The sequence below is a fragment of the Indicator indicator genome, chromosome 30 (assembly GCF_027791375.1).
Source record: "Indicator indicator isolate 239-I01 chromosome 30, UM_Iind_1.1, whole genome shotgun sequence".
Taxonomy (NCBI): Eukaryota; Metazoa; Chordata; class Aves; order Piciformes; family Indicatoridae; genus Indicator; species Indicator indicator.
The window spans coordinates 7088316-7108250 of record NC_072039.1 but is presented as its reverse complement, the minus strand read 5'-3'; the positions used below and the strand labels follow the sequence as shown (position 1 = coordinate 7108250).

Here is a 19935-nt window from a genome sequence, read left to right as displayed (position 1 = left end):
CTGTAAAAGCTCTGTGGCAATGTTTCACCCTGGGACTCGCTGTCCCTGCAAGACCATAAAATGTCTTTGAGGAACTGATAGAGATGTTGAAATTGAGGTACAACAGGAACTTGGAACAGTGTCAAAAGGAAGGCAAAGCAAAGCATCTCTCTCCAGTCATCTGGAGATTTAAACCAGTGCAAAATCTGCTGCTGCAATGTCTGAGCAGAGCAATGTGATGATGCCGTGCAGCTAATGGGTTTCAAGAGACAGGTTTGAAACCAAACATTTCAAAGAGGAAATTCAGGAAGAATGGGACCTAAAGATATGTAAATTGCTGTTTTAAGGAGCTGGACTAGAACACACAAATCCACAGGCTGCAAGGGAAACAGAACAAGAACTGTCTGGACTGTAGAGTCAGTTGAAAGAGCATAAGACAGACAGACAAGTGTCTGGGCAGCTAGGTGATAGGAATGCTGCTTTATTCCACCTTTCCAGCCACTTCTGCCACTGCAATCATTTACTGGATTAGTATGAACAGATTGGATGGAAAAAAGAAGTCTGTCTACCTGCTCCAGGTAGGAGTGGCTGCTACAGAACTGGAACAGCAGCTGCCCTCAGGGACCAAATCCATCTGCAAGACAGGACTGAGCAAGGGAGGAAAAGTACCTCTGTTCAGGGGAGGAAGAGAGCAGGGAGCTGACAGCCCGTGAGGGACAGCTGATCAGGCTAATGGAAATGCAGATCTTCTCCAGAAAAAAAATCCAACCCCCCCCAAACCCAAGAAATTAAAAAGCAAAGGCTCTGATGATCCTTGCTGGAGTGCTGAACACTTCATTTAAGCTGATGCCAGTATCAGTTGACAGTAAAATCTCCTGGCTGCTGACTAGAGCAGGGAGGCAGACAGTGATCTGGTGGCCACCACAGCTCAATGGTGAGAGAACACCATCTCATGGGGACTCATCTAAATGCCTGGAAAAGAGAATTTTAATGCTTTGAGCCAGTGAGGAGTCCAGAACCACTAACCCTTCCATTTTAGCATGCTCTGATCAATGACAGAAGTCTAAGAACAGTCACAGTATAGGAGGTCTGCAAGTGCCACCATACTGGGGCACAGCCCAGAACATTGCTCTTGCCTCTCACAGTCATACAGAACTCAAGGATGCTGGTTCAGGATGACAGCCAGGACACAACCACCAAGGAAGCTATCAGAAATGAGAAAAGCCACCCAGAAATTTTACTGCACTTTTCCCAGATTTTAAGCCCTTCCTATCTAAGTGGTCCAACTCCAACCATCTCATGCTTTGCCTGCAAAAACTTCTCCCAGGTCCTAGGCTTCTCTCTATTACACTGAAAGGGAACCTGGGACCTCTTCAGTGTACTGGATTTTTGCTCTCTGCTGGAAGCAAGATTCTAGCCTGAGGCTGGATTATCATACTTGAGTTTTTCCTTCTCCCTTCAGTCTATTTGGATCTATCTGATACCTTGATTACAAGCACTCAGGGACCATCTTTTAATCTCCATTTGAGCAGCACCAAGCACTGTGGGTTCCTGGGCTATGACTGGGATTTTAGGCAATACAGATAACAACAAATTGCAATTACCTGATAATTAATACTGGTCTGCAGCAAGCTACCTATGTATGAATGGTACTTAAAGGTAGCCAAAAGCACGCCCACAGACAAATTGTTATGTAATTATGATTTGGTATCACTGCAGCTCCAACACCCTTATTGCATGGGAAGTGGCCAATTTTCCAATACCAAAGTATTAGGCAAGAGAATAGAGGTATGGATAGAGGCACAGACAGAGCAAGTGGAAGGAAGGGAGCTGTGGGTTTCCATGCATGCACTACATCACCAGCTCTGAGTTCTGATGACAGTTTAGTGAGTGGGGATAAGCAGCTGAGACATCATTATCCCTTCCAGGCACATCTAGATTGTGCCAAAAACGAAGGACATTCCGAAGGGGAAAAGCAAACCCAGCATCTCAAAGCTTCCTTTGAGCAGGGAACAACACAGAGAGCCTTCTGAGGAGTTTAGCAGGGAGAGTAAGAGTGAGACTGGGGTACTGTGGTGGGTTGAAGATTTCCTCCCAACATTAAGTTTGCCAGACCAGCTCAGTTGGAAGCAAATGAAAGCTGTATTCACAAGCAAAACTACAATCTACAATGGAATGCAATGAATATGCACAAAATACACAGGAATTACAATATTTACAGCTATTTGCAATTAATAAACAGCACAAGGACACCCCTGGTCAAAGACCAGGGGAAGCTAATAGCTTCTCCCTTCCCTGCCTCCTCCCCTACTCCATTGTACACAAGGGACAAGAGACAGAAGCAGAGAAGTTAATACCAGGCAAAACAATGCAACCAAGGTCAAGCAGAGGCCAGTTAGTATCTCTCAGCCCAAGGAAACAAGGAGAGAGAGAGATTGTTTTGGGAACCAAATCTCATGGTAGCTATCCCTCCAATCCTTATTTTCCTTTTGACACCCAAGAGTGATTTATTTCCATTCTACTGCTTTCTGGTCGAGATGTGGGGAAAAAAATTTAAAGGCATAGCCTAGCACTACCACACAGATGCAAAGGATTTATTACTTACATAGGCTCCCACGATGCTGCTCTTGGCAGCCACGAAGATCAGACAGATGAAGATGGCTGATCCCAGCATGCCAACAGCACAGACAAGAGGATCAGCTCGCTGGGTTTTCGACCGGCACCATTTGGTTGCCCCTGCCCCTGTGATCACACCCAGGAAACCAGTGAAGCAGGTGATTGCTCCAAAGATCAAGCTATTAAAAAGGAAAACAAACAAACAAACAAAGAGACAGGTTTAGTTGTTGGAGTTTTCCTTCCCCCCACAAAATGGGCACAGTCTTTGAACAAATTGCTAGGGTAAACTGACTACTGGCAACCTGCACATTGGCTTTAAAAGAAAACAAAGGAGGTGCCCCCTCTCCCCTCCCCACTGAGGGCTTTGTGATTTTTAGCACTCTTCCCCTGCAGTTAGGGAAAACACAGTGTAGGAAATTTGAGGGAATTTTTAGGCTATCAGGTAGTGATAGGACTAGGGGGGAATAGAACAAAGCTGGAAGTGGGGAGATTCAGACTGGACGTGAGGAAGAAGTTCTTCCCCATGAGAGTGGTGAGAGCCTGGAATGGGTTGCACAGGGAGGTGGCTGAGGTTCCATCCCTGGAGGTGTTTAAGGCCAGGCTGGATGAGGCTCTGGCCAGCCTGATGTAGTGTGAGGTGTCCCTGCCCATGGCAGGGGGGTTGGAACTGGCTGATCCTTGTGGTCCCTTCCAACCCTGACTGATTCTATGATTCTAAATTCAGCCTGGTACACAGGTGCTGATCAAAATGCAAAGGGATGCAAAGGGCTCATGCTGCTGCTTTGCGTGGGGATGAGCTTCCTCCAAGGTGCATTGCACAGCTGCTTGTGTATGCACACAGCTAAGTAATAGCTGCACATTGATCAGGTAAGGGGAAATCACAGACAGAACACTAGGAAGCTGAAGGGAAAGGAAGCCTAACAAGACTAAATACAGAGAGGTCCAAGCACACTTTGACTTCCTAACCCCTTTCAGACCACTTCAAAGCAGCCTTCTTTTGCTGGGAGGTTATACATTTGAAATGTGCTCATTTAAATTTAAAGAGCCAGGAGCTGCCTAAGATTCTCCATACATTGTAGAGGCTCAGGGCTTGGATTACAGAATCTTTGGCAACAACATTACAGTAGCTCCAGGGCAGCTCAAAACGTAGGTGTCATCAAGGAGTGGAAAAGTTCTCTTTGTAAACAGCAGATGGGCAGTCAGAGTGGAGCTGTATTTTCTGCTCCCTGCTTTTCTGCAGGACAGCCTGAGACTGCCTGCTGGGCGCCCTGGTTGATGGCACTCCAAACCACTAAGTAGTTTACTTGAGATGGGATTGTGTCAGCTCCAGCAAGAAGGTTTTCCTGATGTTATTTTTTTTTTTGCCTCCCCCTCACAAGCTAAAAAAGCAGAAGAGCTGACAGGAAAACAAAAAAAAAAGGGAAAAAAAAAAAAAAGGCAGCAGCAGTTTTCTGTATCTTTTATTCACCTGGAGAAATGCCTTTTTTTGTTTTTTAGCATTTTATGGTTTGTGCCCCCCCCCAGGTGAAGCACAAAATGATGAAGTACTTTTCACAGCTTATGTGCTGCAAGTGATGTTCTGTAACTGGGGCTGAAAAACCAAACCACTGCCTAACATCAGGCACTCCAGCCCCACATCTCTGCACCATCCTTCAGCCAAAAACTCAGCACACACAGCAGTACACAGAGCACTGAAGCATGCTGCTCCCTCACACAGAAGCAGAAGTCTTCATGGTTAGTCTTTAGGGGAAGCAGTCCAACCTTTGAATTACAACCACCACTGTGGCTACCCAACCTGTCAGTTTACTCTGCTGCTATCACAGATTAAGTATGGGGCTTCAAACCCCATGTTCTCAGCTCTCCAAACACCCTCCAAGGCAAAGACAAAAGTCTCTACTTCTGCACCACAACCTGGGAACTAAGACAGAGCTGAGGTCACCGCTTCTCCCTTGGTTTGACTTCATGCAATGAAGAAGAGAAATCAAACCTCGTTTACAAATCCCAGCATTTCCTATCATTGTTGTAAAGGCCTGGAGGAAATTACTGACATTCTAGTAACGACTCTGTGGGACCTGCCTGTTTCCTCTGCTAAATAAGCCAACACTCCCTTCTCCCCATCTCTAAAGCAGCTGAGTCTGAATCTCACCTGTCTTTCGTGCCACAGGGCTGTGAGCTGCAGGTTTCTGCTGTCTTCTGCACCACCTGTGCTCTGTGAAGGTAGAGAGGGATCCACATGCCCAGTGCCCCTGTGGCAAAGGAGACAGCTGAGGTGGCCAACGATGAGAATACGTAGCTGCGGCTGCGGAGGTGCAAGAGGCGAAACCAAGAGAAGCTTTAGTGGTAAAAGACAGAAAGCAGCAGCCCCAGGCAGGAGGCAGTGCTTCAGTGACAAAACAGAGTGTTCTCCCAGACTGGTCACCTCCCTTTGCCAAGGGACAGAGACAATACAAGGCACAAAGCAATGGAGAATAAGAAGTATGGAATATTTTTTCGTATGTGCTGCTCTGTTGAGAGTAATTTAACTCTCCAAAGGTGCTGCACAGAGACCATTTTTCATGGGATCATTGTCACCATTTAGTCACTAAGACTAAATCACCTGTTCACCTGGATGACCTCTTTCACTTCTCCCTCCCCACCCATGCCACTATTACTACTTGGATAAATAAGTAACGCAGAAAACCTTGATAAATATTCCTCTCTATAAACCACCATCAATTTTCATAGCCTTTTGATACTGGGTGACAATACCAGGGAGACATTCAAGCCAGCAGTTCCAAAACCAAAGGACACCAGAAGTTTCCCCTCAGAATTCCAATGCAACACTGAACTCACAAGTGCAAGTAGTTGCACATTCACAGCCAGTGCTCTGGAAGCAAACAGAGCTGCTTAAAGCATTGGTGAGCACACAAACCTTCCTGCACACCTCCACATTTGTCTACACACGAGCACATTCAGTGCTTGTGCATTCAGTCACACCTGGCTGTATGAACAAATACATTTAAATCTGCCTTACAGTGCAAGCTGTTGGTCTGTTTTCCACTCTTAAATTGCTCTGCCATTTAACTCTCCCCTCAGCAGAGTAGCTCCTTCACAGAAGTAAAAGGCTCTAAGTGTCTGAACAAGAGTGGCACAACAATTAATACAGGAATACAGCAATTTCTACACTTCAAAAGCCTTGATTTGTCTGAAGTATGAGCCAAACAAAGCATTGGGATCTCTTAGATCTCAGTCTTGGAAGCAAAAGTGGGAAGCCATCATCACCACTACAGTTGATACCTCATGAAAACATAGTCTGTGCTCCCTTAGGGAAGGGAATCAGCTAAGCTACCCCCAGCTCCCTGCATGGTGCCACTTTCCAGTCCCCCAGTGCTAAGAGCACAGGCCACTGGATGTCCAATCCAGCATTAGGGACAGGGAATGCTTTTTGCTGGAGTGCTCTTACTTTCTAATCAGTGCTTTCATGTCTCTCAGCCAGGAGGTCTGAGCCTTCAGCTGGGCCCCGAGTTGTTCAGCATTTCCTCTTTTAGCAGCAGGTACAAATATCAAGATGAGTGTCCCTGTTATCATTCCCAGGAGTGGAGATACCTGCAAGAAAGGACCAGGGAATTAGCACAGGAGTCAGCAGGGCTTGCTGACACCGTTCAGGAAGGAGGAGATTACATTAGTTTAGTTTCAGCAACTTGATTCTTTGCAGTTAGCCAGAAGCTGTAAGCACACTGAGGCATCTGCTCCTTCCTTCCTCCCTGTCATTCCCTGGACTCTTATCTCATTCTGGAAGCATGCAGATTTGAGAATACTCTCACTGAAGCAGTCTTTTTTTTCTTTTTTCCTTTGGTGCTACTAAAATTCCAAGATTCATCTAAATTTGGTTCTTTGGTGACATTTAACTCTTTGGAAACCTATTCCCAGCTGGGCTGAGAGACCAACTAGTTTCTGGAAGCATGCAGAAGGTTTTTAAAGGCAGTGAGGCCAGAGGAAAGATTTCTGGATGTTTGGAGCATTGAAAATCCTTGCTTGACATGCATCCCTCTTTCAGCTAACCCACAACGGCTTCCCATTTTCAGGCAGCTTCTTCAGATTACCTCAGGCTACAGCAGACCACGAACTATTGAAAATTCAGGCTGGAAGATGCAGTCAAGGGTTAGATTTCCCAGCTGCCAATCTTTCCTCCCAATCACTAGATAAAAACACAAAGATCCCACAGCGTTTTTGCAAGCTACAAACCCAGGATTCCTGTTTTGACACTGGAATTTCATCGTTGTCAGAATGGAAAATAGCTGTGTTAGGAAAATAGGAACAATTTTTGTCACTATGCAGGCTATTTTAAACATAAATTCCTGCTCCAAAACACCCCTTATGCTTCCAATAATAACCTGAGAATGGCCTTTCCACAGAGAGCAATGTTTCATGACCAAAGATGACAGACTCAGAATTCTTCTAGGGAAAGAAAGACAAAAATAGTTCAGAACTGGAAAGTCAGGAAAATGCTACATCCAGGGACAGATGCAGCCTGACTCTGTGTTCTTAGTACAGTTGAACACAAAACACATCACTGGTTTAAAAAAAAAAAAAAAAAAAAAAAAAAAAGAAAGAAAAAGATAATGTTGAGATTGTCAAGGGCCATATAATTGAAGCCTCCTAAAGGCTTAACCCCCCAACAGGACAATACCCACTGATACTCAGCAGTGCTCCAGTGAAACACTGACATTGCTGTGAGATCCAGAGACAAAGCTGCCACTTGCCAATGTGCCCGCTGAAGTACAGATTATTCCTGACCTCTCCTGGATTTGGAGACCACAGGTGAGCACAGAGGGAAGCATCACCTGGGGAAATCTTTTACATCTTTCAAGAGCACAATGATTGCCACAGGGACAGAAGCTGCTTTATTGCTGATGTCTGGAAGCTTTCGATCTCTGCTGTTGGACTACTGTGATGGTTTGAAACTGTCTTTTTTAATCTTTCTTTGCAGACAGTTTCAAACCATCACAACTACAAAAGCTAAGCAATGCTGTCCAAAGCAACCATCATAGAAACCTGCAGCTTGCCAGATTCCCCTCGATCCTGAACGAGCAGGGAGTCATGGAGCACTCTCTCATAGTGGAAATCATGATCCCATAAAAGGTATAAGCTTGCAATAGCCTGGATTTCTCAGGATAACTATGGAGATTTCATCTGAAGAGAAGGGTGCTGGTGAGGATCTCTTTGCACACATTAATCATTTGGGTCTTACAGAGAGAAACACAAGAGTGCTCCAATGAATCAACCTGATTAAAGCCCATTGAGCAGCAGGAGAAGCAGCTTTAGGGTTTCGTATTGCTTATGCTGCTGTCTACTCAGAAGTTATTTTTACCCTTAAAGTATTTCTGCTGCTGAATGAGGTGCCCATCCTCTTGGTGTGAAGATGGGACTAATCAACTTTTCATTCCAGGTTCACAGCTGGAAGAGGCTCTCCACAGCTGGAAGAGACTCTTGGATAGGGCTAGGTGATAGGTTGGACTGGATGATCTTGGAGGTCTCTTCCAACCTGGTTGATTCTATGATTCCACAGCTGGAAAAGACTTTCCACAGCTGGAAGAGACTCTTGGATAGGGCTGGGTGATAGGTTGGACTGGATGATCTTGGAGGTCTCTTCTAACCTGGTTGGGTCTATGATTCCACAGCTGGAAGAGACTCTCCACAGCTGGAAGAGACTCTTGGACAGGGCTGGGTGATAGGTTGGACTAGGTGATCTTGGAGGTCTCTTCCAACCTGGTTGATTCTATGATTCCACAGCTGGAAAAGACTTTCCACAGCTGGAAGAGACTCTTGGATAGGGCTGGGTGATAGGTTGGACTGGATGATCTTGGAGGTCTCTTCTAACCTGGTTGGGTCTATGATTCCACAGCTGGAAGAGACTCTCCACAGCTGGAAGAGACTCTTGGACAGGGCTGGGTGATAGGTTGGACTAGGTGATCTTGGAGGTCTCTTCCAACCTGGTTGATTCTATGATTCCACAGCTGGAAAAGACTTTCCACAGCTGGAAGAGACTCTTGGATAGGGCTGGGTGATAGGTTGGACTAGGTGATCTTGGAGGTCTCTTCCAACCTGGTTGATTCTATGATTCCACAGCTGGAAAAGACTTTCCACAGCTGGAAGAGACTCTTGGATAGGGCTGGGTGATAGGTTGGACTGGATGATCTTGGAGGTCTCTTCTAACCTGGTTGGGTCTATGATTCCACAGCTGGAAGAGACTCTCCACAGCTGGAAGAGACTCTTGGACAGGGCTGGGTGATAGGTTGGACTGGGTGATCTTGGAGGTCTCTTCCAACCTGGTTGATTCTATGATTCCTTAGCTGGAAAAGACTTTCCACAGCTGGAAGAGACTCTTGGATAGGGCTGGGTGATAGGTTGGACTGGGTGATCTTGGAGGTCTCTTCTACCTGGTTGGGTCTATGATTCCACAGCTGGAAGAGACTCTCCACAGCTGGAAGAGACTCTTGGACAGGGCTGGGTGATAGGTTGGACTGGGTGATCTTGGAGGTCTCTTCCAACCTGGTTGATTCTATGATTCCACAGCTGGAAAAGACTTTCCACAGCTGGAAAAGGTTCTCCACTCTCCCAGCTGCAGGTGACCTGCTCACGGCGATTTTCCTGACTTGGTTTACCCTTGGTGGACAAGGAAGGATGGCTTGTGTCAGAGAGGGGTGGATTTGCTTGAGATGGGAATCCATGCATTTCATCACCTGCTGTTAAAAATGGTGCTGGCCTGAGCTTTATGAGAATCATTGTCTTCATGAAGTGCCAGAGCCAGAGCATGAACCTCATGGGGGTTCATGCCACCCAGCCTGCCAAAGGTCAGAAAACAGTTCTGCTGGGCCACTTCCTCTCAGCTCTTTCAAGACATCTTTGTGTGCAGGATCTGTTTGTGCCTCTGTGATTGGAGTGTATTATCTTTTCAACACATTTATCAGGCTCCCAAGAGGTTAAAATAGAAGGAAACCGACTGTCTCAGGGCAGAAAAACAAGCGGAAACTGGGACAAAGTGTTTTTTCCTCAAAGCAGGAAGCCATTCTCGGAGTTTCTTGACAGCAGGGCACTGTGGAGTTGATTTAAGGCCAATGGCTCGTCTTCCCATCCTCATCAAGAAATCATGGTGGACTGATAATGAAGTGATTGGAAAATTCTTGCTCCCAGGCAGGGAGAAACCCAAGCACAACAAGCCAACCCCACATACCACTCCCGTTTGCTTAGAGACTGCATCTGCTACCCACTTAATATTCCTAGATGCAATTTCCAATCCTTCACCTTCTAGGTATAATAACAGGTTGAGGAGCTGTGTGATAGAACTCTCCCCAGCACTGATCAACCCTTGCAACTCTTACTAAGATGTTATTAGGAGTGGCTTACCCGCAACGCCCAGTGCCAATCTCCAGCGACCTGCTTCACGCTTGACCCAGTGATGTATCCCAAGCCACTGGAAGAAGTACAAAGATGAGAGTCAGTCAGAGCTTTGGCAGACTACACAGTCAGGTTGTTGTGAGAGTCAGTCAGAGCTTTGGCAGACTACACAGTCAGGTTTTGATGAGAGTCAGTCAGAGCTTTGGCAGACTACACAGTCAGGTTTTGATGAGAGTCAGTCGGAGCTTTAGCAGACTACACAGTCAGGTTTTGATGAGAGTCAGTCAGAGCTTTGGCAGACTACACAGTCAGGTTTTGATGAGAGTCAGTCGGAGCTTTAGCAGACTACACAGTCAGGTTTTGATGAGAGTCAGTCGGAGCTTTAGCAGACTACACAGTCAGGTTTTGATGAGAGTCAGTCAGAGCTTTGGCAGACTACACAGTCAGGTTTTGATGAGAGTCAGTCGGAGCTTTAGCAGACTACACAGTCAGGTTTTGATGAGAGTCAGTCAGAGCTTTGGCAGACTACACAGTCAGGTTTTGATGAGAGTCAGTCAGAGCTTTAGCAGACTACACAGTCAGGTTTTGATGAGAGTCAGTCAGAGCTTTGGCAGACTACACAGTCAGGTTTTGATGAGAGTCAGTCAGAGCTTTAGCAGACTACACAGTCAGGTTTTGATGAGAGTCAGTCAGAGCTTTGGCAGACTACACAGTCAGGTTTTGATGAGAGTCAGTCAGAGCTTTAGCAGACTACACAGTCAGGTTTTGATGAGAGTCAGTCAGAGCTTTGGCAGACTACACAGTCAGGTTTTGATGAGAGTCAGTCAGAGCTTTAGCAGACTACACAGTCAGGTTTTGATGAGAGTCAGTCAGAGCTTTAGCAGACTACACAGTCAGGTTTTGATGAGAGTCAGTCAGAGCTTTGGCAGACTACACAGTCAGGCTGTTGTGAGGTCAGTCAGAGCTTTAGCAGACTACACAGTCAGGTTTTGATGAGAGTCAGTCAGAGCTTTAGCAGACTACACAGTCAGGTTTTGATGAGAGTCAGTCGGAGCTCTGGCAGACTACACAGTCAGGTTTTGATGAGAGTCAGTCAGAGCTTTGGCAGACTACACAGTCAGGTTTTGATGAGAGTCAGTCAGAGCTTTGGCAGACTACACAGTCAGGTTTTGATGAGAGTCAGTCGGAGCTCTGGCAGACTACACAATCAGGCTGTTGTGAGAGTCAGTCGGAGCTTTGGCAGACTACACAGTCAGGTTTTGATGAGAGTCAGTCAGAGCTTTAGCAGACTACACAGTCAGGTTTTGATGAGAGTCAGTCAGAGCTTTGGCAGACTACACAGTCAGGTTTTGATGAGAGTCAGTCAGAGCTTTGGCAGACTACACAGTCAGGTTTTGATGAGAGTCAGTCAGAGCTTTGGCAGACTACACAGTCAGGTTTTGATGAGAGTCAGTCAGAGCTTTGGCAGACTACACAGTCAGGTTTTGATGAGAGTCAGTCAGAGCTTTGGCAGACTACACAGCCAGGCTGTTGTGAGAGTCAGTCGGAGCTTTGGCAGACTACACAGTCAGGTTTTGATGAGAGTCAGTCAGAGCTTTGGCAGACTACACAGCCAGGCTGTTGTGAGAGTCAGTCGGAGCTTTGGCAGACTACACAGTCAGGTTTTGATGAGAGTCAGTCAGAGCTTTGGCAGACTACACAGTCAGGTTTTGATGAGAGTCAGTCAGAGCTTTGGCAGACTACACAGTCAGGTTTTGATGAGAGTCAGTCAGAGCTTTGGCAGACTACACAGTCAGGTTGTTGTGAGAGTCAGTCAGAGCTTTAGCAGATTACACAGTCAGGTTGTTGTGAGAGTCAGTCAGAGCTTTAGCAGACTACACAGTCCAGGTTTTGATGAGAGTCAGTCAGAGCTTTAGCAGATTACACAGTCAGGCTGTTGTGAGAGTCAGTCAGAGCTTTAGCAGACTACACAGTCAGGTTGTTGTGAGAGTCAGTTGGAGCTTTGGCAGACTACACAGTCAGGTTTTGATGAGAGTCAGTCGGAGCTTTGGCAGACTACACAGTCAGGTTTTGATGAGAGTCAGTCAGAGCTTTGGCAGACTACACAGTCAGGTTTTGATGAGAGTCAGTCAGAGCTTTGGCAGACTACACAGTCAGGTTTTGATGAGAGTCAGTCAGAGCTTTGGCAGACTACACAGTTAGGTTGTTGTGAGAGTCAGTCAGAGCTTTAGCAGACTACACAGTCAGGTTTTGATGAGAGTCAGTCAGAGCTTTAGCAGACTACACAATCAGGTTGTTATGAGAGTCAGTCAGAGCTTTAGCAGACTACACAATCAGGTTGTTATGAGAATCAGTCAGAGCTTTAGCAGACTACCACAATCAGGCTGTCCTTAAAACAGTATAAAAAGGAGACACAATCAATTTTGTGTCCTAGGCTCTCTTCTTCAGCAGGAAGAAACACAGGGCATGAAGGTGAAGCAGATGGTGGCTAATACGTAACTCTTCCCAGCACTGTTGATCTAAAAATGCTCAAATATGATGGAAATTTGGACACTGGTCTCAAATTTATGGCTGACCTTTCAATTTACAGTGGATGGAAACAAAGCCTCAACAAGAATTTATTTCCCAATTTAAATTCCACATCAGACCTTTCTGTGCACTAATAGGAATACTTCACAAATTTACATTCAAGCTCTCAGTTAAGAAATGGCCTTTGAGGACACACCACATTCCATCACTACATTTTTTTGCCTTGTAATTTTATAGTTCTTAGTTCTAATTACCCAGGAAGACACCATTTTCCACAAGTTTGTCAGGAAAATCAAGGAGAAGATGACAAGCCTGATGGGAGAACATCAGACATGAATCTTGGAAATCTCTTCTGAAGGTAAAGTTGCTACAGGAGCTTCAGCCACATGCTAAGAATTGCACTGTGGTGACAAAAGGTGGCTCACAGGCTGCTAGGTAAAGGTGAACACAGCCAAGCATCTCTCCAAGGGAACAGAAGGGACTGGAAATCCCTTTCTCAGAACTGCTGCATTTGTGGCTGAGATTGCCTTGGTTAAAAGCTGCCAGGATGACTGTGGGGCAGCTGTCAGCCCTCACAGATCTTTATTGCACAGTTTTGCAGGTTGTCATCTGTAGTCACCCCAGATCTGGGGGAGTCTTACACAGACAAGCCCCCAAACCAAACCATGGGTTCACATATCTGTTGGCTATTGAGATAATTCACTCCCAGAATCACAGAACTGTTATGGTTGGAAGAGACCTTTAAGGTCATCGAGTCCAATCATCAACCATGTCACTAAATCATGTCCCAAAGTGCCATGCCTGCATGACTTTGGAACACCTCCAGGGATGGTGACTCCACTGCCTCCCTGGGCAGCAATCTCCCAACGCCTGACCACTCTTGCAGTGAAGAAATTGCTCCTAATATCCAACCTAAACCTCCCTTGGGCACAACTTGAGGCTATTTCCCCTCATCCTATTGCTAGTTACATGGGAGAAGAAACCAACAGCCACATCTCATTCCAATCTCCTTTTAGGTAGTTGTAGAGAACAATAAGGTCTCCCTTCAGCCTTCCCTTGCTGGCCAAACAGGATGAATATTTGTCATTCCTTGCTAGCCACAGTTCACTGAATTCTCATTGTAAACAACTGGCATCCTTGACTCCCTTGGGACTCTGTTCACCAGTTAAGACTTTGCTATCTCTCTTTTCTCAAGAGCAAAGGGATGTGTGTGAGTTTGATCTTAGGATGAGTGCTCTAACTTGTAAAACGCACCATCATCAACCAGAAGTTTTACCCTGAGTTGGAGAGGATTAAACTGCTGCCTGTGCTTTCCCTGCTGGAAACAAACCCATGGGCACCACTTCTGCACAGGATGTTACCCAGCTCTGAGAATCGATGTGCAAAGCTATGCAAAGCCACCCTGCCTACCACCTCACAACAGAAGGGTAACTGTGATTTAAAAAAAAAAAAGAATAAAAATCATTTAAAAAAACCCCTCACAATCACAGATTCCCCTCCTGTCCCAACTCTCAGATGCTGCACTGGACTGATGAGGGAACTCAACTGAAAGCAAGCGCCAGAGGAAATAACTGCTCCAGATCTGTCTCTTGGCTTTCATCAAGCATCTCTGGGCTGAGCTGTCCTCCCCTGCTCTGCCTTAAGACTTGAGTGTGAACAGTTGTGACAGTTTCACTCTTCAGCCTTGCTGGCTACACTAGGCTTCAAAGATTCTCCTAATTGTTGTTTCAGTGGCAATAGCACCAGAAGGGACTGGCCACTGCTGTGGTGGCCACCAAGCCATCTAAGATTGGCTCAGCTGTGCGTTGCTAACCCTAATGGTTGAATTCAAGGTTGGGCAGAACTTGGGTTCAAGCTAAAAATATTTCTTAAGGTCAAGTTTTCAAACTCTGCATGTCATGTAGCACTTTTCTCTTGAAACCTTTGACATCTACCCTGTCACACAGAAGTGCCAGCTTGCTTGCTTTGGAAAACTCAGCCCAGTGTCTTAAGAGATCTTAGTTTCACAGTAACCTGAAAGACATTGCCTAAAGAAGACCTCACAGGAATGCAAGCAGTGATTCAGAGAACCAATATAACATTATTCAAACCCATAGTTTTGAAAGAGCTCTTGGAGGGAGTCCAGAGGAGGGCCACAAAGATGATCCAAGGGCTGGAGCACCTCTACCATGAGGATAGGCTGAGGGAGCTGGGGGTGTTCAGCCTAGAGAAGACTCTGGGGGCACCTTAGAGCTGCCTTCCAGTACCTGAAGGGATCCTACAAGAAGGCTGCAGAGGGGCTTCTCTTCAGAGTGTCTAGAGACAGGACAAGAGGGAATGTTTTGAAGCTGAGGGAGAACAGGGTTAGACTGGATCTTAGGAAAAAGATCTTCAGTACCAGGGTGGTAAAACTGTGGAACAGGCTGCCCAGGGAGGTTGTGGATGCCTCCTCCCTGAGGGTGTTCAAGGCCAGGTTGGATGAAGCCTTGAGCAGCCAAGTCTAGTTGAGAGGTGTCCCTGCCTGTGGTGGGGAGGGTGGAGTAGAGGATCTCTGAGGTCCCTTCCAACCTAAGCCACTCTGTGATTCTATGAATTTAACAATGCTAAAAAAGAAGAAGAAAAAAAGCCAGCTAAAATATTTTGATTCAATTTCTACTTCATTCCTGTAAAAATAACCAAACCAAACAACACCGAAAAAACCAAATTCTTCCCACTAATTCCCAAAAGTGAAACATGAACCAGTAACAGGGCTAGAAAAAGAATCCAATTCCTGCAACTAATTAGTCACTGCTCACAGGATTTTCCTGTCCAAGCCATTCCAACCAGAGGCAGAATTATCATCAGCAGCAGCTGAAGATACATGAGCTTACTGTGAGATAGGCCAATAGGAAATGGCCTCAAGTTGTGCCAGGGCTGGTTTCGGTTGGACATTAGGAACAATTTCTTCCCCAAAAGGGTTGTCAAACCCTGGAACAAGCTGCCCAGGGCAGTGGTAGGGTCCCCATCCCTGAAGGGATTTAAACTGTGGCCAGCCTGATCTAGTGTGAGGTGTCCCTGCCCATGGCAGGGGGGTTGGAACTGGATGATCCTTGTGGTCTCTTCCAACCCTGACTGATTCTGTGATTCTAGATGTGGTGGTGAGGGACATGATTTAGTGGTGACACATGGCAGTGCTGGGTTAACAGTTGGACTCTACCTTAAAGGTCTTTTCTAACCAAAATGATGCTGTGATCCTAAGAGAAAAGCCAAAACCAGACGAAAGCAGCATTTTGTTACTTACCTGCCAAGAGGAATTGCAAAGTAGAAAACAGACAGCATCAGGGTCCTGGTGTTTTTGGTGAAAAGGTCTCCTATGATGGTTGGTGCAATAGTGGAGTAGCTTGCTTCCCCGATGCCAACCAAACCTCTTGAGAGCACCAGAAGCCAGAAATACTGAGAAAAGAAATAAAACACATTAGCAGGCCTCCTCTTGTCTTTCTTAAGTCAAGATGGGCAATGCTGAACCTACACAAACAGGGCAAGCCAAACCCATGTGACTGCAAAGGGATCCCCTTGCTTGAAACCTCAGACTGGTTTCATTGCTCTCTGGCCAGGACTAAAGGGCTTATAGCTTTTGGTGAAGATGTGTAGGCATGAAAGAAAAGCAACAATGATCCATCTTTGCTCAGGTACAGTCCAGCTTATATCCTAACACAGGCAGAGGACCCTCAGTTTATTCTCAGGATGCAGCTTGCTCTTGTTAAACCCAAGTGCCAGCAGCACTGTGCTGACAGAGGGAGGTCTGGGATGGAGGGTGAGTGGAACAAACCTTGCTCCAGAAATAAAACAAGACCTGCCAAGCACAATCCCAGCCATCTCAGCCTCCCCAGCATGCCAAGGGATGAGTTAAGACTGGGGAAATCCTAAAGGCTCTTCAGTGCTGTAGAAGGGTTGAACCTGCAATTCCCCAAACTCAGTGTTTTTTCCTTTACTAGAAGCTACAGAATAAGAGGAGATGTTCAAAGGTGTTAGGCACCTATCTCACTGGATCATAGGATGTCAGGGGTTGGAAGGGACCTGAAGAGGTCATCGAGTCCAACCCCCCTGCCAGAGCAGGACTATACAATCTAGCTCACCTGGCCTTGAAAAAAACCCTCATAAACCTGCCCCTCACAGCAGGAAATCAGAATAAACCAACACTGAGCAGCTCTGACAAAGCTCCTGTTGTGATCTGAGCTGGGATGCACAAAGAGGTAAGCCTGGAGCTTTGCTGGGTGCCCAGCAGTCCCACCAAGTGAACACTTCAGAGCAACAGCAGGCAAGGGCAGAGGCTGCAAAAGGCACTAAGCCTTTCTGAGTAAAGGGGGATGGACTTCACATTCAACCCAGCACAAGGGAGGAAGGACTTCACACTCAGCACAGCACAGCCTAACTGGGATGGAAAGGAATTGCTCATCTCACAGAATTTTCCTCATGGCCTCTCTCCCTGTTTCAGGTAATGCTTTGTAAACTGCAAGGACCTCATTTTCTAGCCAGCCTCTTTCACTACCCTTGCATTTTTCTGGGTGCTGCTGTGTGAAGGCACAAGGCATAATACCTTGATGCCTAAATACCTGATGCATGAGGACAATCAAGCTGTCAAGACATCTAAGCAGCCTGAGCTACACCCAGAAGTAATTGCAGGTGCAGAAATTAAACTGTCAGTTGCAGAAACCTGTAAGCACAGGGTAAATCTATTGCTGCAAATCTAACCTCTACAGATCCTCCATTTACTGTAATTACCCCACAGCTCACTTGTGAGAAGAGCAGCAGGGATTATGATGTGTCCTTAAACACAAAGGTGTTCAGGTGGTTACTGATCCTCCTTCTTCAGATGGGAAGAAGCATACTGGGAGGTGGCTGACTTTGTGGCAGGCTGAGCTGGAGCAGCAGGGCTCTCATTCACAAGTGTGGAGAAAGCCATGCAGACATCAAGCCATGTGCCTCACCCACAACTACATCCATCAGCAGAGAAAAAATCCACTGCTGACATGCTCTTATTCATAGAATCATAGAATTATCAGGGTTGGAAGGGACCTCAAAAATCATCTGGTTCCAAACCCCCTGCCTTGGGCAGGGACACCTCACACTACATCAGGTTGCTCAGAGCCACATCCAGCCTGGCTGCAAAAACCTCCAGGGATGAGGCTTCCACCACCTCCCTGGACAACCTGTGCCAGTGTCTCACCACCCTGATGGGGAACAACTTCTTCCTAACATCCAATCTGAATCTACCCATTTCTATTTTTGTTCCACTCCCCCCAGTCCTATCACTCCCTGACATCTTAGAAAGTCCCTCCCCAGCGTTTCTTGTAGCCCCCTTCAGATACTGGAAGGCCACCTCAAGTCTCCTCAGAGCCTTCTCTTCTCCAGACTGAACCAGCCCCAACTCTCTCAGTCTGTCCTCACAGGAGAGGTGCTCCAGCCCTCTGCTCATCCTCATGGCCCTTCTCTGGACACACTCCACCACTTCCAGATCCTTCCTGCAACAGGATTGTTTTTCTCTTTGCAGTCTCCTGGTTGAAAAGAATTTCTTCAAGATCCTTATAGTGACACAAACCAAACACACTCTTCATTTCCTCTTCCTTGGTGGTAAGTTCTGCACCAATACTCTGTTTTCTGAGTGTATGCAAGCTCCTGGTTTGCTGGCAGGGCTGCTATCATTCATAGATCTCTCATAAGCTGCACACACGTAACAGAAACAGGTGGGTGTATGCAGAAAGGGCAACACTTTGACTCAAAGCATGGTAATTCATGCTAATTGCCCAAAGCTAAACCACCCCACTGCAGAAATATGCTGACAATGATTGGTGCACAGGTAACCAATGCATCTGGAATGAGCAACAGTATTTATAACATGCTCAGTGACTGAGTCATGCAGAATTAGAAAGCAGGGGAACTGGAGGCTGATTTGGGGCTCTTAAAGGTTCACAGAGATGGTGACAGGCACAAAGTTCATCTGCCTGACCTGAAATGAGTACAGAGACAGTGCCACAGTTACACCTGTAGAATGACAAGAACTGGATGTTCCTCAAACCTGAAATACCTACAGAACCATTCAGACTGCTAAATATTGGAATAAACTCCCAAGGGAGGTGATGGATTCCTCTACATTAGGCAATTTCAAGGCCCAGCTTGACAGGGTGCTGAGCCACCTCATTTAAAACTATACTCTTACCCTGAAAGGTTGGACCAGATGATCCCTGAGGTCCCTTCCAACCTGGCATTCTATGAATCTATGAAGAATGACCCAAGTGTGTGCTCACCAGCCAGCATCACTCCCAGTGAATGCACTGGACAGGAATTTCCTCCAAAGAATTCTGTGCCTCTTGCAATATAAAGTAGGAAAACTACAAAGTTTTCCTGTTGTGGGTAAAGAGTGACTCAGTTCCATCAATACCACTGAATCAGAGTCCCAATACAATGAAATCATCTGCACCAGGAGCATGTTCATTCTTCTCCCCCAGATCCTCCTCCTTGAATCCTCCTTTCCTGGCTTATCCCATCCTCACCCACTCCAAATGGCTGTTTAATATTTAAGCTAGGTTCTCTAAAGGAGCAGCATCCAAATTTAAGTCATGAGATCCTGGACTTCAGCTGACACTAAAAGCATAACCTACACCAGCCATGAGTGGTCTTTATTGCCCTTCTGAGAGGATCTGTTCCAGACTCTGGGCAATGCAGCTATTCAGGTGCAAAACATGCAGCAGCCCAAAACAACATGAGGTAATTCTTTATAATCAGTTGAGTCCTGTGCCTTTAGAGCTCTGTATCTGGGATTAAACAGCTAATGCCACTTCTTATCCTGCTGAAAGATCTCCTCTGGGTGTTTGGTTAGCACACATTCCACTGGAACCTATACAATAAAGTGATGCAGTAATTTGTTAGAGTTAAGCTAGAAACCCCAGTCTTTCATCTCTAATCACAGTCAGCCAAAACTTAGGTGTTTGGCAACTCTGAACAGGGACTGGGTAGATCCTCAAGACAAAAAGAATCCTGAGTGATCTGTTCACTTCCCAAATAGGAAGAAAAAAAAAAAAAAAAAAAGAAATACAGACAACACAACAACTCCAGAATTCTTATGCTGCTACTCATTTGGACCACAGACGTACCATGAACCCACTTAGAAACTGGGCCCAAACCCACTGTGTGTGCAACAGAGGCAGCCTGCTGTTTTGTGTGTGTGCATTTATAGCCACACACACTCATATCCACTCTCTGAGAGGCAACCAACGCAAACAAATGGGAAAGTCAGTTATCACCCACACAGAGAAAGCATCATTCTTCTCACCAGCTGTAGCAGGATGCTCCTACCATCTCCTGTGCACTAAATTTCCCCCCTCAAGTGCTTTTCCCTTTGTCCTAACCCAGGATTCTCAGCAGTTTAGTGAGACCAAAAGGGCTGACACCAGCCAAACTCCTTGCTGCATTATCTGT

The 19935-nt window shown here is 46.1% G+C and overlaps 1 protein-coding gene across 1 annotated transcript in view; it reads right to left on the bottom strand.

Moving 5' to 3' along the window:
- SPNS2 (SPNS lysolipid transporter 2, sphingosine-1-phosphate) overlaps positions 1-19935 on the bottom strand; it is a 131388-nt gene that overhangs the window by 23938 nt on the left and 87515 nt on the right. Inside the window, exons 4-8 of the mRNA XM_054394298.1 lie at positions 15761-15912; positions 9982-10048; positions 6038-6180; positions 4742-4894; positions 2585-2774 (exon numbers count right to left, since the gene is read on the bottom strand). Of these exons, the coding sequence (XP_054250273.1) occupies positions 2585-2774; positions 4742-4894; positions 6038-6180; positions 9982-10048; positions 15761-15912 (705 nt within the window). The remainder of the gene's footprint in view (positions 1-2584; positions 2775-4741; positions 4895-6037; positions 6181-9981; positions 10049-15760; positions 15913-19935) is intronic.